Source organism: Chiloscyllium plagiosum, chromosome 1, assembly GCF_004010195.1.
Source record: "Chiloscyllium plagiosum isolate BGI_BamShark_2017 chromosome 1, ASM401019v2, whole genome shotgun sequence".
NCBI lineage: Eukaryota > Metazoa > Chordata > Chondrichthyes > Orectolobiformes > Hemiscylliidae > Chiloscyllium > Chiloscyllium plagiosum.
Window position 1 is genome coordinate 32,521,801 of NC_057710.1, and position 21,358 is coordinate 32,543,158.

General features: G+C 40.9%; 1 protein-coding gene across 4 annotated transcripts in view; it reads left to right on the top strand.

Annotated features, from left to right (window-relative positions):
• Nucleotides 1-21,358, top strand: part of ctif (CBP80/20-dependent translation initiation factor) — a 233,642-nt gene that overhangs the window by 194,386 nt on the left and 17,898 nt on the right. For all 4 annotated transcript variants that reach the window (XM_043717817.1, XM_043717726.1, XM_043717902.1 and 1 more), the window contains 3 exons: nt 1,976-2,423; nt 10,037-10,336; nt 17,897-18,052. In XM_043717817.1, coding sequence (XP_043573752.1) covers nt 1,976-2,423; nt 10,037-10,336; nt 17,897-18,052 — 904 coding nt within the window. The remainder of the gene's footprint in view (nt 1-1,975; nt 2,424-10,036; nt 10,337-17,896; nt 18,053-21,358) is intronic.

Genomic DNA, 21,358 nt, shown 5'->3' on the forward strand with positions numbered 1-21,358 from the left:
GGATTGGACATTCTGGAGGCAGGAAACATGTTTCCGCTGATGGGTGAGTACCGAACCTGAGGACACAGCTTAAAAATACGGGGTAGATCATTTAGGACAGAGATGAGGAGAAACTTGTTCACCCAGAGAGTGGTGGCTGTGTGGAATGCTCTGCCCCAGAGGGCAGTGGAGGCCCAGTCTCTGGATTCATTTAAGAAAGAGTTGGATAGAGCTCTCAAAGATAGTGGAATCAAAGGTTATGGAGATAAGGCAGGAACAGGATACTGATTAGAAATGATCAGCCATGATCATGTTGAATGGCGGTGCAGGCTCGAAGGGCTGAATGGCCTACTCCTGCACCTATTGTCTATTGTCTAATGCTACTTATGAGTCTAAGGCAAGCTATAGTGCACTCTAGATTTGTATCCTCTGAGAGCAACTGCTAGGGGAATGAATTGTTCAGACTCAAGCAGAATTTAGTGGAGACAGATTGATTCCCTCTCACTCATTGTCAGGTCTTTAGGGTGCAGTCGTAGCACATGGTGGCTCAGTGGTTCGCACTGTTGCCTCACAGCACCAGGTTCCCAGGTTCAATTCCAGCCTCGGGTGACTGTCTGTGTGGAGTTTGCACATTCTCCCCATGTCTGCGTGGGTTTCCTCTGGGTGCTCCGGTTTCCTCCCACATTCCAAAGATGTTCGGGTGAATTGGCCATGCTAAATTGCCCATAGTGTTAGGTGCATTAGTCAGAGGGAAGTGAGTCTGGGTGGGTTACTCTTCGGAGGGTCAGTGTGGACTTGTTGGGCTGAAGGGCCTGGTTGCACACTGTAGGGAATCTAATCTAATCTTATATCCACCCCTGAACCAGGTAGACCTAGGTTTGAGTCCCACCGGCTCCAGAAATATGTGACAAAAGGTTGATTAGAAAAATATTAAATTGAATCAACAATCTAAATTAGTCTGTGGTACTTATGTTCCTTATCTTACTGTAAACCTCCTTACATATTTTTCTAACCGCTTTCTTCTAGTTTCACCTACTCACACGCATCATCAGCTTTCTGTGACATCTCCTTGGCTGACCCCTCCCAGGATAAGCCTACTGACAATCCACATTGTCATGCAAAAATCTATTTAAAAGGAGATGAGAGACAAATTATAATTTATGTGACTCCTTGTTTAGAAATTGGTCTCTCTGTGGTAGAACTCCTCTGATGACTCAGTAGGTAAATAAGTGGTTTTGGCCTGAGTCAGACAGACAAGGAAGGCCCCAGCTTTGATCCCTAATCGGTAGTGATTTAATGAATCTATATTGGCAGTAGGGTGTGACAATAGATCTTCCAAAATAGGGAGGAGAAAGATTGGCCAGAGCTTCTGCTCCTAATAATCATCGCTGTACATACATCAATGACATTGGTTGAGAACAGCACCCATGGCACATCCCTCGTGACCATGCCTGGGGTGCCATCTTAGCAGAGTCTGATTTTGTAACGATATGGCAACAACTTACATTTATATTGTGCCTTTTATAAATTAAGCATTCTGAGGTACTTCACAGGAGGCTAAAGCTCACCTGCAGACTCACTCCAGCAGAGGTCTCTGGATAATTCTCTAGAAGCGCAATCCTGGCTGACATTTTGTTCTAGTCCTTCATTGACAATGATTGCAACAACTGAAGTGCACATAAGTTAACATTTACCAGTGCATAAAAGAAGATCAACACAGTGAAAACTCCATATAGAGCCAGAGTCCTATCTGATATAGGTTAATCTATACTGGAGAGTATATTCATTCACTAAACCATTAGAAAAATAAATGTTCTGTTTAATATTAGCACTGTAGTAGCAACATTGGTATGAGGATATTCTAACTCTGTGAGGAAAACATTATGCAACAAACTTGTATAGAAAAATGTGCTTGGTGATCCAAAGAGAGTACAGTAATAGGTGAACTATTTTTTGTGAATGAATCCTGTTTATGATTTATTGCCCTTATTTGTAGGAGACAGCAGAGGACTCCAGGGGGAAACAAAGTGCAGCAACAACATGGTGAGCATCAGCCAAGCAACACAAAACACAACCGAGATCACTCCAGACAATACCAGGCTCCAGCACCACACTCCGCAGGAAAACAGGGTCCACCAAACCATGGCTACAGCCAGCAGCGCCGGTGGCAGCACAACCAGAGACATTCTCCTAATGAAAAGGAGTTGAACAGGAATGCCAAAGAAAGCAGTAATGTCCAAAGTGAGGATCCCTCACAGAGCCCTGTCCAGGTGGCTGGAGAGATGCAAAAACCTACGGAACCACCCAGCAGCCCAACTCCACAGAATCTCCAGAATTCCGAAATAAAACGCAAAGACAGCATTTCAGATCGACAGGTGGACCAACCAAAAGTCAATCTTCTGGAATCATCCAAAGATAGACTGAAAAGAAGGCTGAAAGAAAAGGTACTTACTTTTCTCTTTCTATTTTCTTCAGTTCTCTCCTAAGACAAAATTTCCAAACATAAGTTGCTGCTTCTCTTATTGTTATTAATTTAATATTTCTTCCACTTAATCAGAAAGTAAATTCACAAAAGGTGATGTGGAACAGTAAATGGGACTTCAGCTTATACAATCAATTTGCCTCTTGAATTCAAAATAGTTAAGTGTCTGTTTAAAGCAAATTACAGTAAAATTAAGCAATTTCCTATCATGTAGTGATTGAAATGGCATTTTTTCTTATTCTGAAAGTGATCTCCATTTCCTAGCGCTCATGAATGATGTACCTGGAGCTTTAGATGCTGTTTGACAGAGTTTTTTTAATTCTAACACAAAATGCAAACAGAAATTGCTGGAAAAACTCAGCAGGTCTGGCAGCACCTGTGGAGAGAAAGCAGAGTGACCTTCTTCAGAACTGGTGGTAGCTAGGAAAAGGTTGATAATTATGCAGAAGGTGCAGGGGGGCACCTGCAGGGAGAGGTTCAGAAGTAAACAATAGTTGGAGTTAGAACCTAAAAAGAGAAAAAAAGCAGTTGCACAGATAAATGAGTGGTTAAAAGTCAGTCTGAGGTAACTAATAGCTTCTATTAGCAGGTATTAGTAACTGACAATGAGTTGTGTGGTAACAGCCCATATGATAACAAGACCTAGTGTGGCAGGGGTTGGGGTGAGTACATGAGAGAAGGTGCTCAAACCATAAAATTGTTGGATTTGATATTGAGTCCAGAAGGCTGTAGAGTTCTGCCAAGCAGAAAATGAGGTGCTGTTCGTCCAACTGGAGGAGAGCTTTGCTGATGCACTGCAGCAAGCCTGAGACAGATGTTGGTGTGTTGAAGTGGCAGGCAACTGGAAGCACAGAGTCTTCTCTGTGGACAGAACATAGATGTTCTGCAAAGCAACCACTCAATCTGCACTTCACTTCCCCAATGTAGATTGAGTGAAATGTCAATAAAGTGCTGGTTCACCTGTTTTTCTCTGTTTTACTCTCTCCTTGGGCTCTATTTCTACCTATCATTTATTCCACCAACCCCCAATCTTCTGCATAAATATTAACCTTTTCCTAGCTACCATCAGTTCTGAAGAAGGGTCACTGGACCCAAAATATTAACTTCATTTTGTATCTAATATGGATGACGACGAATAGTGGAATAGATGATAACTTATCCAATAAAACTCAAAAAAACACTGCAGATGCTGTAAATCAGAAACAAAAATAGAAATTGCTGGAAAGGCTCAGCAGGTCTGGCAGCTTCTGTGGAGGGAGATCAGATTTGATGTTTTGGGTCGAGTGACCCTTCTTCAGAATGCCAGACCTGCTGAGCTTTTCCAGCAATTTCTATTTCTGGTGTTGGTAACTTATCTGGATGGATACCAGCCATGTACTTAAGTTCCAAGTTAAACACTGGTTAGGGCCAAATGTAACCAGTGATATATGATCGAAATCCATTGTTATTACTGCCTTCCACAATTTTTATTGGTGTGCAACAAGGTGGTTTTTAGTCTTCCAGAGAAGATAATTGGAAATGCTTTCACTCAGAGCTGTTGGAATCTGGTAAGCTGCACTTCAAAGGGTGGTGGAAGGTGGCTCCATAAATAATTTTGAAGGATTTTGGACAGGTTTACAGACTAAAAGCAGAGGATAAGAATGTTCCTTCCTTCAAAGAGCCAGTACAAATGCAATGGACAGATTGGCCTCCTTGTTTGCTATAATGTTCTAGTGATGACACGAACCTGTATTGACAGATAATGAGTTGAAAGGAGATTTATTATCATGAGGGAACTTAAATAAATTACAGAGATTAGCTGTTACAATAGATGGATGTTAATATAGATCGTAAGTAATACCATAGACTATAAGGGTAAAATATGTGAGAAGAAAATATTGCAGAAATCTTTTAAAAAATTGTTATTGATTGCTGGTCCTATTGGGTGTAAGTGGTTACTGTATAGCATCTATTAATGGGACAAGTCATGTATTGGATTGTAACTGGATGGGGTTGAACTTACAAGTATAAACCAATTATGCTGATATTTTACAGATTAGTGAAATTCTACAGTCTGAAGTTGATCTTTCATCCCCCTAAATCAAATAGGATATAAATACATCAGAAAAATAATTGCAGATTTTAAGAGTCTTAGTTTATGAAGAAAGGTTCATGTGACTGAATTGATTTTTATCAGAAAAGATGTAAAAAAGACATGATTCTTGCCCTGCAAATAATTTTGAAGTAAACAAGCTATTTAAAATGAAAAAAAATGTATGTAGTGTAAGAAGTCATGGATAAAATTCACAAGCTTTGAGAAACAGAGACTGGAAATAGATTTCCCCTCCCACTGTCAAAGAATAGGCAACTTGCAGACGATACTCCAAGAAAGGAATTAATTTGGAGTTAACTAGCATCTTTAAAGGGGGCTAGTTCTGTGGAGTAAATAGATTGAGGGTTTTAAAAAAAAATATTAATAGCAACACTTTGATTTTATTTCAAGGAAATTAGCAGAAGGAGCTTCATGTTCCGTAAATTAAAGGATCACCAGGTGGGAGTGGTGGGACTCAAGGTTAGAGGCCCTAATTAGAATAATCACAGATTGAGAGCCTGTTGGTTCACTTTCTGAATTTCGTCCTTTAATCCAGTGAAATTTGTCACTGACGCGTGGTTTTCAGCAATTATTTTTGTGTTGAAGTTCAAAATTTAAGGAATGTATTTGTTGTGGCAAAAACAGCTTCAATTTAAGAGTGCTTCACGATGTAAAAATACCTGGATTAAATTGAATGGTGACATTTTATTCTGGTTTTAACATCTTTAATCTGTTAGACTATGTTTCGATTATCTCGGACAATGTTACTAATGTAAGGCACTGTAACTATAGGTTTTATGCATCATTTATTTTCAAATTCTCAGAGGAGTAAAGTAACAGGTGAGGATATTGACCTTTACTTGCATCCAGAGCACTAGTGGACATGTGAAATTAGGACAGTTGTCCAGTTTATGCCACTACTTTGTTACAAATGTAATGCATCTCAATTGCCAGTAATGGAGTTAGTTTTGCAAAGCAATTAAGAGGAGTGACTATCTATTCCAATCCTGACTGAACATGAGAAGGTATATTGACCCAACATTTCCCCCATTTTAATTCAGGAGCATTTATTTCCTCGCCACAAATGTGAGGCAAAAGGGCCAGGGCTGTTGACAATCTGGGATTTCCAGAACACTTGAAGCACAGCAGGAATTGTGTTTACCTAAGAATGCAAATTGGACAAGTGTAAAAGTATTTCTCACCTAATTTTTTCCCTGGTAATATCAGTTGGGACTGATATTTTGAAGTCATTAGCAGGTTTTGTACTAGGGCACTCCTAGGTCAGATGATCAAATAAAGAGGGGAAAGTGAGGTCTGCAGATGCTGTTGACAATCTGGATTTCCAGAACACTTGAAGCACAGCAGGAATTGTGTTTACCTAAGAATGCAAATTGGACAAGTGTAAAAGTATTTCTCACCTAATTTTTCCCTGGTAATATCAGTTGGGACTGATATTTTGAAGTCATTAGCAGGTCTTGTACTAGGGCACTCCTAGGTCAGATGATCAAATAAAGAGGCCAGCAGCAAGGCAAAGATGACCAAAAAGGTTAGTGATATTTCTCTCCAACAGAGACCCATTGAAATCAAAGGATAGTTTTCCTGTGACAGCAGCTAGAAGTCATTAGAGCCAACAGCTATTACTGCCTACACTCTGCTCCTTTTTCTGTGGTGGAAGGTGATAATGGGGGCAGTGGTGAGATTAAGCTGAGTTGCTCCTGTGGAAATCTGGCATGCACACAGCAAGCCGAATGGTATGCTCTACTGTAACCATTCAGTGATGATCAACTACGTCCTATGTTCTGGAATTCTCCCTCTATGTCCCTTTGCCTCTAGGGATCCCACTGCTCCTATCTAAGAAATCCACTTTTTTCAAAACTTCTGATCATCATAGGCACATAGCAAAAGGAGCCAAACATTCATGACTAATCAATGCCTTTTACCTAGCCCATCTTCATACCTTTTGCATCATTTCTCATCAGAAATTTATAAATCTCTATTTTAAATATACTTAAAGATTCAGCTTCCTCTGGAGTAGAAAATTCCAAATATTCCCAACTCACTGAGTAAACACAATCTTCTCATTTTGGTCCTAAATGCTATGCCCCTTATCTAAAAATTACAGTCATTGGTTTTAGACTCCCTAGCAAGGACAAACATCTAATCTACACCTACCTTTTCTATATATTTTGTATGTTTCAATGAGATCACCTTTCATACTTCTGAATTGTAGAGAATACAGGCCCAATTTACCAATCTCTCTTCATAGGATAGTCCCACCACTCTGGAAACAAGTCTGGTGAACCTTCAATATGCTCCCTCTATGATAATAATATCCCCCTGAGGCAGGGGGACTGAAATGCACACAGTTCAGCAGGTATGGCTTAATCAAGTTCATAGACAATTGAAGCAAGACTTTACTACTCTATACACAAATCCACTTGCAATAAAGTCTTCCTAATGTTAACCTTCAGTGGACTAATTGACAAGGGCATGTCAGACTCTTTTCACATGTACACTTTTCAACCTCTTATCTTTTAACAAATACTCTGTGAACTAACTGCATAGAGGCCAATATCTTATCGCCAAGTCATCCTTTATTTACATGTACATAGCACACTGTCTGTAACCAACGAGCTCACAGTCTGTCCTTAAATTGAGCAGATTCTGAATCCTCTGTTTATATTGAACAGATTGGGCTTCCTGACTGGCCCAGGTTAATGATCCCAGGTTAGTCAAGGATCTCATAGTTAAGAAGACCTACCTGGTTCCAGTCACGACACTCTGGACATCTGTTTTTCCAACCAAAATGGATAATCATTCATTTCTCTGCGGTGGCATGGTAGCTCGGTGGCTAGCACTGCAGCCTCACAGTGCCAAGGTCCTGAGTTCAATTCCAGCTTTGGATGACTGTGTGGAGTAGCCACATTCTCCCCATGTCTGTGTCAGTTTCCTCCAGTTGTTCTGGTTTCCTCCCACAGTCCAAAGTCTAAAGATATTCAGTTTAGGTGGATTGGCCATGCTAAATTGCCCATAGCTTCCAGGAATGTATAGCCATGGGGAATGTGGGGGGTAGGGGATGAATCTGGGTGGGATGCTCTTCAGAGAGTCAGTGTGGACTTAGAAGTAGGCCATTTGGCCTAACATATTGTAGGGATTGTGTTATATTACATCTACCTTGTTCTTATCCATTTGTTAAACCTGTTCAAATCCTCCTGAACCAACATTTTCGTTACAACACTCATTTCTGCTCAGTTTTGTATTATCGACACATTTGAAAATATTACATTTGGTCCCCAATTCTAGAGAAAACAGGCCTTTTTCTGATTGGTGATCAAACCAACACCCATGGCTTAGTATGATCACTGGATCTTAGTGCACAGGAATGGGATCGCAGGGAAGTGGTGTCAGCAACAAAGGTAGAGGATGGTTCCCAGTAGGCTTCTCCCCTCTTGATGCCATGTCCCTTGATCAGGCACTGACTTTCCCTTTCCCAAGGGAAATCTAAGGCCCTTTGGTGGACATTAATTGGTTTAGTTAATTGCATTATTCAATGGACTTTGAAAATATATTGTTACAGCCGGAGTAAGGTTCCCCACTTTGCTACGGTTTTAAGCAGAATACTCAAACTGTTGAACTCCTGGATGGAGAGAGTTGCAATGGCTCCCCTAGGTCATTTACATGCCTCTTCTGTTGGTTGCAGCAAGGTTGGTTTCAGTAAGGATCCCTCACTTGTGGAAGCCATTCTCTGAGACCCATTCTTCAAATACTTCTGTTTCATAAAGAAATAAGTTAATCTGGCTTTCTTAAAAGAATAAAAGTGAGAGTTATAATCCCTGTTGAATGCATGAATAAATAGTGGCTCAGCACACATTGCCCACAAGTTAAAAATAAGCTGAGTCCAGAAAGGTAAAACTCCATAGAGATATACAGATCAGTCTCGGAATTATTCATGGAGGATAGCACAGTGGGCGGTATGGTAGCTCGATGGTTAGCATTGCTGCCTCACCATTGGGGAGCCAGGTTCAATTCGAGCCTAGGGTGACTGTCTGTGTGGAGTTTGCACATTCTTCCAGTGTCTGCATGGATTTCCTCCGGGTGCTCCGGTTTCCTCCCACAATCCAGACATGTGCAGGTTAAGTAAATTGGCCATGCTAAATTGCCCACAGTGTTCAGGGGTATGTAGGTTAGGAGCATTATTCAGGGGGAATGTAGAGCAATAGCATAGGGGAATGGATCTGGATGGTTTACTCTTCGGAGTTGGGATAAATGCCCTGTTTCCACAATGTAGGGATTCTATGTTCTGAGGTGGGTGTCACAGGTAGTATCAATGTTAATAATTGAGCAGTCTATTTTGGAATGTATGACTTTGTAGGTTGTAGGAAGTTTTTTATCCTAATTCTTTTTGGCAATAGTTGACTTGCAGCACTCAGTGAGAGGTTTTCTGGTCCTTTTCCTGCAGTGCAGAGGTGTTTAAATGGCTGTTCTCAGAGCTGTGACCTTCACAGCACATAAGTCCACACTTGGTCTGTGTGAATTAATGGCCTGAAGTCAAAGGTTGAAGCTCTCTTTCAACTCTTGTCCTTGTGTATCCTTAAAAGGGAAAAATGCAAATATCATCCAGACTGCTGGTTTTTTTTCACGGCCTGAGATACTCCCAGGATACTGGACATTCTGTTTTAAATGCATGTTCTCTGAAGTTTCTTTGACATCTGGTCAGGTGTGACATTCCAACGTGTCTCTTCCCATGCAATCACTGAATTTACATATGTAGTCAACTTTACACTGTACATCCTTTTCTTTAAAGAAAAATCTAATAATTACATTGTGATACATGCATATGACCATATCTAAAGTTATGATTTGTGGTCATGACAATACATATATACTTTCCATGATTTGAAAGTGCCGGTGTTGGACTGGAGTAGACAAAGTTAAAATCACACAACACCAGGTTATAATCCAACAGGTTTATTTGGAAGCACTAGCTTTTGAGGTGCTGCCTTCACAATGACCTGATGAAGAGGCGTTACCTTGAAAGCTTGTGCTTCCAAATAAACCTGTTGGACTATAACTTGGTGTTGTGTGATTTTGAAATTTATAACTTTTCAGTTAAACTTACTCAGGCCGATCTGTAATGAATACCCAGTTTCATTCCTTCCATAATGTGAATATGAAAAGTTTTTGAATTTTAAAACATTTGACTCACTCCCAGGAACCAGTGAAACTGATTTTAACTCTGTGTGAGTGAAGTGGATTGTCAGTGAGTTAAATTGGGCCTGGTATAGTTTCAATAGGGTAAGACCAAACTAAATATAACAAAAGCTTTCTTTGCTCAAGATTAATTTTTCTGTCTTCTATATTAGTTGCATCTTACATTCTTGGTCTCATTCAATTTCAAATCTATTTGACTTCAATAAACAGAAACTGAACCTTAAAACATTAAGAGAAATCAAAATAATTAAAATATCATTTAAGTGGTGTTGAACTATTTTTGAATGCTACAGGATGAAATTTCCTTGGAGACAACAAACCCTCAACGAACCAAAATGGACAAGTTGATAGAAATCCTCAACAGCATGAGGAACAACAATAGTGATGTGGACTCCAACCTTACCACCTTTATGGAGGAGGCACAAAACTCAACCAACTCAGAAGAGATGCTAAGTGAGATCGTTAAGACTATTTATCACAAGGCTGTAACGGACAGGAGCTTTGCTTCAACAGCTGCCAGACTATGTGACAAGATGTCTCTCTTCATGGTGGAAGGAACTAAATTCCGAAGCTTGCTCCTCAATATGCTGCAGGTAAGGATGAGTTTTGTTGTTATGTAGAAATTGTAACATAGAAACATGGAAACCAGCCAGTAATAATGTTTACCCTCTGCATAAGCAGTTTTGTTAATCCCAACTTCCTGCATCCTTCTATCTTTCTATCTTTAGAATTTTGACAGTTCTAAAGGCTACTATAATCTTTGTTTTAATCACTAACTCCAGGACTGCATTAAATAGCCCTCAGCCCTCTGCTTTCTATTCCCAATCTCTTATATTCAGACTGTGTAACTTTAATCTGAGACTGTAAAACCATGAGATATAGGAGCAGAAGTAAGCATTTGGTCCATCAAGTCTGCTCAGCCATTCAGTCATAGCTGATATATTTCTTAACCCCGTTCTCCTGCCTTATCCCCTTAACCCTTGATTCCCTTACCAATCAAGAGCCCAACTATCTCTGTCTTAAGCACATTCAATGACTTGATTGTGACACGGTGGGGATGGTGAGATAAATGGGAGGGGTGGGGCTGGGGAGTAAGATAGCTGAGAGTACAAAAGGTAGATCAGGGTGAGGCTAATGGCGATGGGTTGGAGAGGAAGGTGGAGCAGATAGCTGGGAAGGAAGATAGACAGGAAGGACAGGTCATGACAGTGGTGCCGAGTTGGAAGGGTGGATCTGGGATAAGGTGGGGGGAGGGGAAATGAGGAACCTGGTGAAATCCACATTGATGCCATGGGGTTGGAGGATCCTGAGGCGGAAGATGTGGCATTCTTCCAGGTGTCGGGTGGTTAGAGAGGGGCAATGGAGGAGGCCAGGACCTGCACGTCCTCGGCGGAGTGGAAGGAGGAGTTGAAGTTGTCGGCCATGGGGCAGTGGGGTTGGTGCGGTTGTCCCGGAGATGTTCTCTGAAGTGCTCTCCGAGTAGACGTCCAGTTTTCTCCAATGTAGAGGAGACCGCATCGGGAGGCAATGGATACAATAAATAGTTTGGGGGCAGCATGGTGATTCAATGGTTAGCACTGCTGCCTCGCAGCGCCAGGGACCCAGGTTCGATTCCAGCTTCAGGTGACTGTCTGTGTGGAGTTTGCACATTTTGCCTGTGTCTGCGTGGGTTTCCTCTGGGTGCTACGTTTTCCTCCCACAATCCAAATATGTGCAATATAGGTGAAATGGCTATGCTACATTACCCGTAGTGTTCAAGGATGTGTGGGTTAGAGGCATTAGTCAGGGGTAAATATAGAGTAGGGGAGTGGGTTTGGGTGGGTTAATGTTCAGTTGGTGTGGGGTTTCTGGGCCAAAGGGCCTGTTTCTACACTGTAGGGACTCTATGAAATGGAATGTGGAAGTGCGGGTGAAACTTTGATGGATGTGGACGGCTCCTTTGGGGCTTTAGATGGAGTTGAGGGGGAAGGTGTGGGGTGTAGGTTTTGCAATTCCTGCTGTGGCAGGGGAAGGTGCCAGGAGGGGAGGGTGGGACCTGATGAGGGAGTTGCGGAGGCAACGGTCTTGATGGAAAGCGGGCAGGGGTGGAGAGGGAAATATATCTCTGGTGGTGGGGTCCGTTTGTAGGTGGCAGAAATGGCAGAGAATGATGTGATGTATATGGAGGTTGGTGGGATGGAAGGTGAGGATTGGGGCATTCTGTCCTTGTTGTGGTTAGAGGGGTGGGGTTCGAAGGTGGAGGCACGGGAATTGTAACTACAGAAGATGGACTGTTCCACATAAGCGACAAAGAGCCAGGCATAGCTGGGGCCCATGCAGGTGCCCCTGGCTACCCCGTTCGCCTGGATGAAGTGGGAGGATTCAAAGGAGAAATTGAGTCAGTTCAACCAAAAGGAATGAATGTGTGAGTGGAAGGGTACTGGTGGTGGCATCGGGAGAGGAAGACACTGAGGGCTTGGAGGCCCTGGTCATGGCGGATGGAGGTGTAGAGGGACTGGATGTCCATGGTGAAGATGAGACTTTGGAGGCCAGAAACGAAAGTTTAGGAGAAGGTGGAGGGCATGGGTGGTGTCCTCAATGTATGTGGGGAGTTCCTGGACCAGGGGAGATAGGACATATTGGCTGGGGCTCCTTTAATGCCAAGGGTTTAGATGGAGCATAATTTGTTAGATGCATCCTGGAGGGATTCTTAAAACAATATGTCAACAGTCCAACAAGGGAACGGACCCTACCAGATACAAATTCAGGAATGAGCCCGGTCAGATGATTGAAGTTTCAGTGGGTGAACATTTTTGGAACAATGATTATAATTCTGTAAGTTGTATGGATAAGACTGGCCCTCAGGTGCAAGTGATATATTGTGGGAAGGCTAATTATAGCAGAATTAGACAGGATCTGGAGACATTAGATTAGGACAGCTGTTTGAGGGTAAATTCACATCTGAGTGTTTTAAAGTTTGGTTGATCAGAGATCAAGGTCAGCATGTTCCTGTGAGGATGAGCGATAAGGATGGCAAGATTCAGAAACACTGGATGACAACAGATTTTGAAAATTTAGTCAGAAAGAAGACAAATGTAAGGTTTGGGAATCTAAAATCAGACGGGCCCTTTGAGGAATATTAAGGAAGCAGGAAAGAACTTGCAAGGAATTAGGAAAGCTAAAAGGGACTTTAAAATGTCTTTGGTAAGGAGAATCCCAAAACATTATATATATAAGGAACAAGAGGATAACTAGGGAAAGGGTAAGTCCACTCAAAGACAAAGGAGGAAATTTAAAGAAGGGTGTGGAGCCAGTGTGTGAGGTTTTTCACATCGGTATTTGCCAATGAGAAGGAGTTGGATGATGATAAGATTAGGGAAAGGTATGTTGATATTCTAGGGCATGTCGATAATGAGGAGGAGGCGGCGTTGGGTGTCTTGAAAACTCTGAAGGTAGGTAAGTCCCCAGGGACTGAGGGATACTGAGAGGGGTAAGGGAGAGGATTCCTGGGACCTTGACAGACACCTTTGTATCCCCTTTAGCCATATGCAAGGTCCCACAAGACTGGAGCATAGTCAACGTTGTCCCTTTGTTTAATTAAGGGAAAGTCCAGGAAATTATAGGCTGGTGAACTTTACATCAATGGTAGGGAAATTATTGTGGAAGATTCTTAGGGACAAGATTTTTTTCACATTTAGAAAGGAATGGACTTATTAGGGATAGTCAACATGGCTTTATGGTGGGGTGATATTGTATAACAAACTTGATTCAGTTTTTTGAGGAAGCTATGAAGCTGATTAATGAAGGTAGGGCAGTGGCTGTTGCCTGCATGGACTTTACCAAAGCATTTGACTAGGCCCCTTTTGATCCAGAAGATTGAGTCACATGGGAGAAAGAGAGAAAGGAATCAACCAATGGCCTGGATTAATGAGAGACCATTAATATAGTTATGTGAAATGTTTTACTAACCTAATAGATTTTTTTCAGAGAACAATAAGATTATATGAAGGCAAACTGTGCATTGTGTTAATAAGGGTTTCTAAAAACATTTAATAACACGCCACGTTGGAATTTGGTTGAGGAAATTAAACTCTGAAAGAGAGAGACTGATACAGATCAGGATGGCTAAAAGGCAGACAACAAAGATGATGTCAAATTGGCAAGAGTTGCAAACTGCCAGGAAGAATGCAGGATGTTACAGATGAACAGAAAGAGGCCAGATAAACAGGTAGGTAAGTGGTAAATGTAGCTTAATACAGGCATATATGAAGTAATATGTTTGGTAAAGAGTAAGAAAGAATGGAAATATAACTTTAAAAGTTTTTAAATGTTTAAAAAATATGTTTTGGTCTGCAAACAATCCAACCCTTCAGTGGTTGGACAGTATTTTTAAAAAGTCACAGCTTTTTATAATACTCAGGCATTTAATATATTTATCAAGAAACATTGGATACAAGATAATAGTTAATGATAGATCTCTACACTGAAGCCTCTACCAGAAAACTATGTGCAGTTTTGGGATTCTCATTTAAAAATGTATGATGGCTGTGAAGTAATGTCAATGCAGATTAGGAAGATGAAGCCAAAAAATAAGAGACCACCGTTATGGAAAAGACTTGAGAACCTAAGCCTGCAATCCCATTGAACTGACAAGATTGAGGAATGACTTGATTGATGTTTTCAAATGATTATAAAGAAGAGTTGGCAACAAGTCCCTTTTAAGTTTGTTTGATAAACTACAAATGATGAAGTCAAGTTGTCAAACTGGATACATAAAGGAAAATAATTAAAATAATTCTTTCAATGCAAAGTGCTAGGCGTGTGGGCTATTTTGTTGCAAGTGATGGGTGAAGCAAAATTGATTACAGCATTGAATCAGTGAGCTGGTATCATTTTTGTATTATAATAAGCAGCTTCTTTTGTAAATTTATCTGAGTGGACCAAATGTTTGCCAAGTCAGGTTGACTCAGGAGCTCATTTTCAAATGGCAGACGGGTCCTGATTCTAAGATTCCTTGGATTTTCACAAAGGGATTTGATTAAATCCACATCTGGCACTCCTGACCTAGCCAGTTCCATTGCACATTACATGACTTACTGAACCACTGTTTTCATGGCATCATGCCAGCTTTTAAGGAGTCATTGTTCATTGCACATCAGAGATGTTGTCAGCCATAGGTTACATAAGGAAACCTTGAGAAAGGTAAGTTCAGAAGGTCTTCCTGATGTTTTCCCATGCCAAGTTCTGGCACCAAACACCCCCCACATCCATCATGGTCCCATGCCAAGGTATGTCCCTAGTACCTCCCATGCTAAGCTATGCCACCAAAATACCCTTGACCTCTCACACCCATCTCCCGATGCCAAGCCTTATCTGCCAAACAGCCCCGTGGTTCCCAATGTCCAAATGCAAAGGATGCCCTACATCCCTCCTTAAGAATGAGTTGTGTACTGTGGTCCAATATAGGCTGGATTTGGGATGGAAAGGGAAGGGTGGGAGAATGTTAACATTCCATGGACTTAGTTGTTTAAGAGGTTAGCTACTATGACCTTCTCAAGGGTAACTAGAGATTGGCAACAAATACTGGCACAGTGAGCAATGCTCACTCCCATGAAAAAATTAAAAATAAAGGTGTGCCTGTGACAACACTGGTTTAGCTACATGCACAAATTTGGATAGAAAATACTATCAACACAGTGCAGGCAAATGTACTTTACATCTGTAGTTACTAAGCAACCATCTATCACTATTCAGTAACCAAGGATGTAAAGCATTCACTAAGGTCAAGAAAAATAATACCTGCAAGCTCTGCTTTTCACCTTGCCATTTCGCCAACAAAGCCACAAAACGATTACAGTACACATAGATAAGTCACATATTTCTTTATTATCCTGGCTCTCCCTCCATTCTTTTTAAATAATGGAATGACATCTGTAATTTTCCTATCCAAAGGCACAACCCTTGAACCAGAAACACAATTGACCACTGTGGTTGGTGTCTTATATGTTGCTCAATACTGTACTAGTCAAAAATTACCTGATTTAATTCAGTTGTACAACTAGATATAGAATATGAACTCTGAGGTCCAGTCTAGTGCCACAAAGCATATATACATATCACTTATACATGTAAGTCGAGTGTAATTGTTAAAGGCATGATAGCCAATGCCACTCCTTCTGCCACTCCATCTTTGAAAATGGCCAATTCCCCATCAATAACCACTTAGAGCAGGGGTTTCCGAACTGTGGATCAAACTCCCAAAGGAGCAGTGGCTGCTGTGAAGCTCTGACTTGGTGACAGTAGTATTATGGTCCTTTTAACTTATGGCATTCTTGTTAATAGATGACATAGGCTAATTAGATAACCTTTGAGGCATGGTTCCTGTCGTAGAAAATGGAGTGAAGTTCTAGAAGCTTTTTAGTTATTTTTAAAAAAGAACCTGCAGTTTAAATAACATCCTTCTTTCAAGCATCAAATTAGGATTAGAATGGGAAAATATTTGGGAAGCACTGACTTAGTGAGTTGTCGAAAATGAATCTTTTTCCTCTTCCCAATTGCACACTGAAGTCCACTGTGACATATGGTGTTTGGTGAGTTGTGAATTTGTGCATAATGAAAGTGAGTATAATCTGTCACAGTTCTAACAGTCACGTAGCACGCTTAGACCTACACATGGGACATGAGGCAAAGCACCAAACAACAGCCTTTATCTGTGAAACTGAATAACTGTATCAGGGCGGAGGTAGAAATATAGGATAAAACAACAATGAGTTTTGTAAACTCTTGGCATTTATGAGTTTGTGACCTAATCAGCCTAATATTATATGGAAGTTGAATGCTTACTCAGTGCATTGCCATAGCTATCCAACGAATTTGCCAGCTCAGTGAGCTACCTATATCCAGAACCTCAACCTGAACTACAAATCTAATGAAAACTCGCTAACAGCTATGCAAGTGGAAAAGGTTCTGCCGTTAGTAGACAGCAGTCAGGAATCAAATGTCTCTCCCTTCTCATACAGTATACAGTGTTAAAGAGATCAGGCCATAGAACTGAGATGAATTGAACTGATTGACTCTTTTAGTGACGGAGATCTTGCCAAAGGGGATAAAAAGATAGATTTTGTGGTATTGCGGTTTCCTGGATGCCTTGTCTTCTTTTTGTGATTGACCCTGTTTTCTACAAATGCTATTCTTATCACTGGCAAATTCAATTAGTGTTCGTTTCAGGATCACTGAAAAGTTATGTTGTCTTGGTTACCGGCATAGTATTGTTCATATTTGCATCTTATTTATTACTTTAACTCTTGCCCATCCTTAAAGCTTGAGGGAAAACTGCTAGGAACCCAATGATAAATATTGGAATTTCTACTCTTCCTCAATTGAGGAAAGCTTAAATAAAACTTATTAGTTAAGTTCATCTTAGTGCATGTGAATTACATTTAAAGTGGGCATTGCATAAACATTTCATTGTCATCCGGTATGAGCTGATTAACTGCACAAATAATTACAACGGTATGGTGCATTTCAACACAACACTAGTTCTTTACATTGTTGTGAAAAAGCAAACACAAGAAAAATGTCTGTGTTTTCGTGACTGTACGTTCCTATAAACATCAAAATGAGTGCCCATCCATTTCTTAAACAAAGTTTGCATTTAAAGTCACATGCTTCCACAATCCTTCAATAATTTGTTAATGTAACGGGGAAACTGTAACAAAAAAGTAGTAGTTAGATATCAGGGACTGCTGTAGCCTAACTGGCAAGTGTTTCCATTTTATGTATTTCGAATAATGCAGCACTGAATTTTAAAAACAGAATGCGCTGGAGAAGCCCAGTGGGTCTGGTAGTATCTGTGGAGAGAGAACCATTAACTCAAAGCATTAACTGTGTTTCTCTCTCCACAGATGCTGCCAGAACTGCAGTATTCTCTGTGTTTATTTCAGATTTCCAGCATCCACAATTCTTTGTTTTATTTAATTGTTCTTTTTCTACATCTAATGTCTAATTACTCACTCACTTGTTTTTCCTTGTTCTCCCTCTCTCTCTCTCTCTGTCTCTATCATCCAACATGTTTTAAGCATTCATGTTATTTGTAGGAAGGCCTACAGAATGGATTTTCAAAGGAAATGGAACAACAATTTAAGATTCCATTCTTTTTGTCTTTACTTGGTTAGAAAGATTTCACGGTGAGGGATGAGCTGCAACAAACAGATGTAGAGCACTGGCTTGGGTTCATCACGTTTCTCTGCGAGGTGTTTGGAATAATGCGAAGCAATGCAGGAGAGCCTTTCCGTGTGCTTGTCTGCCCTATCTACACATGTCTACGGGAGGTAAGTGAAATGACAGATTTGTAACCCAGTAAACCTGTGATCAAGAAATTTGTACAATAGTCACCGTGCCAGATAATGTTTTTGTCCCTTCAATCTGTCTTATGATATGACCTGAGTCAATCCTTTATGGAGTTCTATCTCTCTCCATAGAGAACTTGATAAGAAATCTAGATTGGAAAATATTATTATTAGAGACCAGTAAAGTAAGGAATTTTCAGGTTGGTAATCCATAACTAGTGCTTGACTCTCAAATATTTAATTGATATTAATGACTTGGATGAGAGCTTTGTCTGTCTTGTGGCCAAATTTACTGATGGTACCAGGATGGATAAAAATCCAGCTGTAAGGAGGTTGCAAAGTAAAATGGATAGGTTGAGTGAATGGGGCCAAGTATGGCAGATGGATCATAATGTGTGAAAATGTGAAGCTGTCCACTTTGGCATGCTGAAGAGTAAAACAAATAATATTTAAGTGGAAAAACTACAGCATGCTGCAGTACAGTGGTTATCCATGTATATGAATCACAAAGTTAGTATGGCCTCTTGATGCTTTTTACCTCTTGACCAGCCTTCGATGACAGCTACCCTGCAATACCCTAAAAGAAAGCTCTTGCCTTCTTCAAAGTATAAATTAGGAGCAGGAAGAAATCACTCAGCCTCTCAAGTCTTCTCTGCCTTCAAGAAAATATTGTAATAATTAGTCAATAAAATGTAATAATATAGTAATAATTAGGAAGGCAAATGGAAGGTTGGGGTTCATTTATCCCATTCTTAGAGGTGACAAAAATTGATTAGGCGAGTTGGCTCCAGAGAGATACTTGACCCTTCTTGTCACCTCAGCAACTAAACTGCCCTGAAGATGCTACACTCTGCAAGCCACTGAATTCAAGGGAAATTGGGAATGGGGAACATGCTTCATGAGCACTGCACATGTCACCTGAAAGAATAACAAAAGAAACATTCAGCGGGAACTTGTCAGGGTGATTGCAGAGAGAATGTTTCCCCTCTTGAGAAAATTTAGAATGGGGGTTATGGTTTAAAGACAAGGGATCTCTTCCAAAAGATGGCGATGAGTAATTTCTTCTTTCAGAGAGTCTTAAAATCTTTGTAGTTCTCTTAGTCAGAGTCATAGAGATGTACAACACAGAAACAGACCCTTCAGTCCATCTCGTTCATCACGACCAGATATCCTAAATAAATCTAGTTCCATTTGCCAACATTTGGCCCATATCCCTTTAAACACTTCCTATTTATATACCCATCCAGATGCTTTTAAATGTTGTAATTGTACCAGCCTTCACCACTTCCTCTGGCAGCTCATTGCATACACGCACCGGCCCCTGTGAAAAAGCTGCCCCTTAGATCCCTTTTAAGTATTTCCCCTCTCATCTTAAACCTATGGTCTCTAGTTTTGGACTCCCCCACCCCGGGGAAAATACCTCATGATTTTATAAATCTCTGTAAGGTCGCCTCTCAGCCTCCAATTCTCCAGGAAAAATAGCTACAGTCTATTCAGCGTCTCCCTACAACTCTACAACTCCAGCCCTGGCAACATCCTTGTAAATCTTTTCTGAAGATTTCAAGTTTCGCAACATCCTTCTGATAACTGGGAGACCAGAATTGCACGCAGTATTCTGATAATAGCCTAACCAATGTCCTGTACAGCCGCAACATGACCTCCCAACTTCTATACCCAATGCTCTGACCAATAAAGAAAACCATATCAAATGCCTTCTTCACCATCCTATCTACCTGAGACTCCACTTTAAAGGAACTATGAACCTGCACCCCTAGGTCTCTTCGTTCAGCAACACTCCCGAGGACCTTACCATTAAGTGTATAAGTCCTGTCCTGATTTGCCGTTCCAAAATGCAGCATCTCGCATTCATCTAAATTAAATTTCATCTGCCAATTCTCAGCCCACTGGCCTATCTGATCAAGATCCTGTTGTACTCTGAGGTAACCTTCTTCGCTGTCTACTGCACCTCCAATTTTGGTGTCATATACAAACTTACCAGCCATGCCTCTGATGTTCACATCCAAATCATTTGTATAAATGATGAAATGTAGTGGGCCCAGCACTGATCCTTGTGGCACACCATTGGTCACAGGCCCCAGTCTGAAAAGCAACCCTCCACCACCATCTTCTGTCTTTTACCTTTGAGCCAGTTCTGTATCCAAATGGCTAGTTCTCCTTGTATTCTGTGTGATCTAACCCTGCTAAACAGTCTACCATGAGGAACCTTATTGAATACCTTACTGAAGTCCATATCGATCCTGTCCACCACTCTGCCTTCATCAATCCTCTTTCTTAATTCTTCAAAAAATTCAAAACACTGAGACACTGTTTCCCATGCAGAAAGCCACGTTGACTATCCCTCATCAGTCCTTGCCAAATAGATGTATATCCTGTCCCTCAGGATCCCCTTCAACAACTTGCCTACCACCGACGCCAGGCTCACCGGTCTATAGTTCCCTGGCTTGTCTTTACCACTTTTCTTAAATAGTAGCACCACGTTAGCCAACCTCCAGTCTTCTGGCACCTCACCTGTGACTATCAATGGTACAAGTATCTCAATAAAGGGCCAAGCAATCACTTCCCTAGCTTTCCACAGAGTTCTAAGGTAAATCTGATCACGCCACAGGGATTTATTCACTTTATGCGTTTTAAGATGTTCAGCATCTCCTCCTTTGTAATATGGAGATTTTTAGAGATGTTGCTATTTATTTCCCCATATTCTTCACAGTAAAAACTGATGCAAAATGCTTGTTTAGTATCTCCCCCATTTCCCGCTGTTCCATGCAAAGGTAGCCATGGTGATCTCTAAAGGGCCTTACTCTCTCCCTCGTGACCTTAGTGTATTTGTAGAATCCCTTTGTATTCTCCTTAACTGTATTTGCCAAAACTATCTCATGTCTCCTCTTTGCCCTCCTGATTTCCCTCTGAAATATACTCCTACTGCCTTTATATACTTCTCAGGAATTACTTGATTCCTCTGTCTATACCTGACATATGCTTTCTTCTTATTCTTGACCAAAATCTCAATTTCTTTCGTCATTCAGCATTTCCTACACCTACCAGCCTTCAGCCTAACATACTGTATTTGGACTCTTGTTATCTCATTTTCAAAGGTTTCTCATTTTCCAGCTGTCCCTATACCTGTGAACACCCACTCCCAATCAATTTTTGAAAGTTCTTGCCTAATACTGTCAAACATGGTGAGGTCATTGCAGGAGAGAGAGAGAGAGAGAGAGAATCTGCACAGTTACTGCCTTTGCTGTTTGAATTCATGTATCGCTGGACATC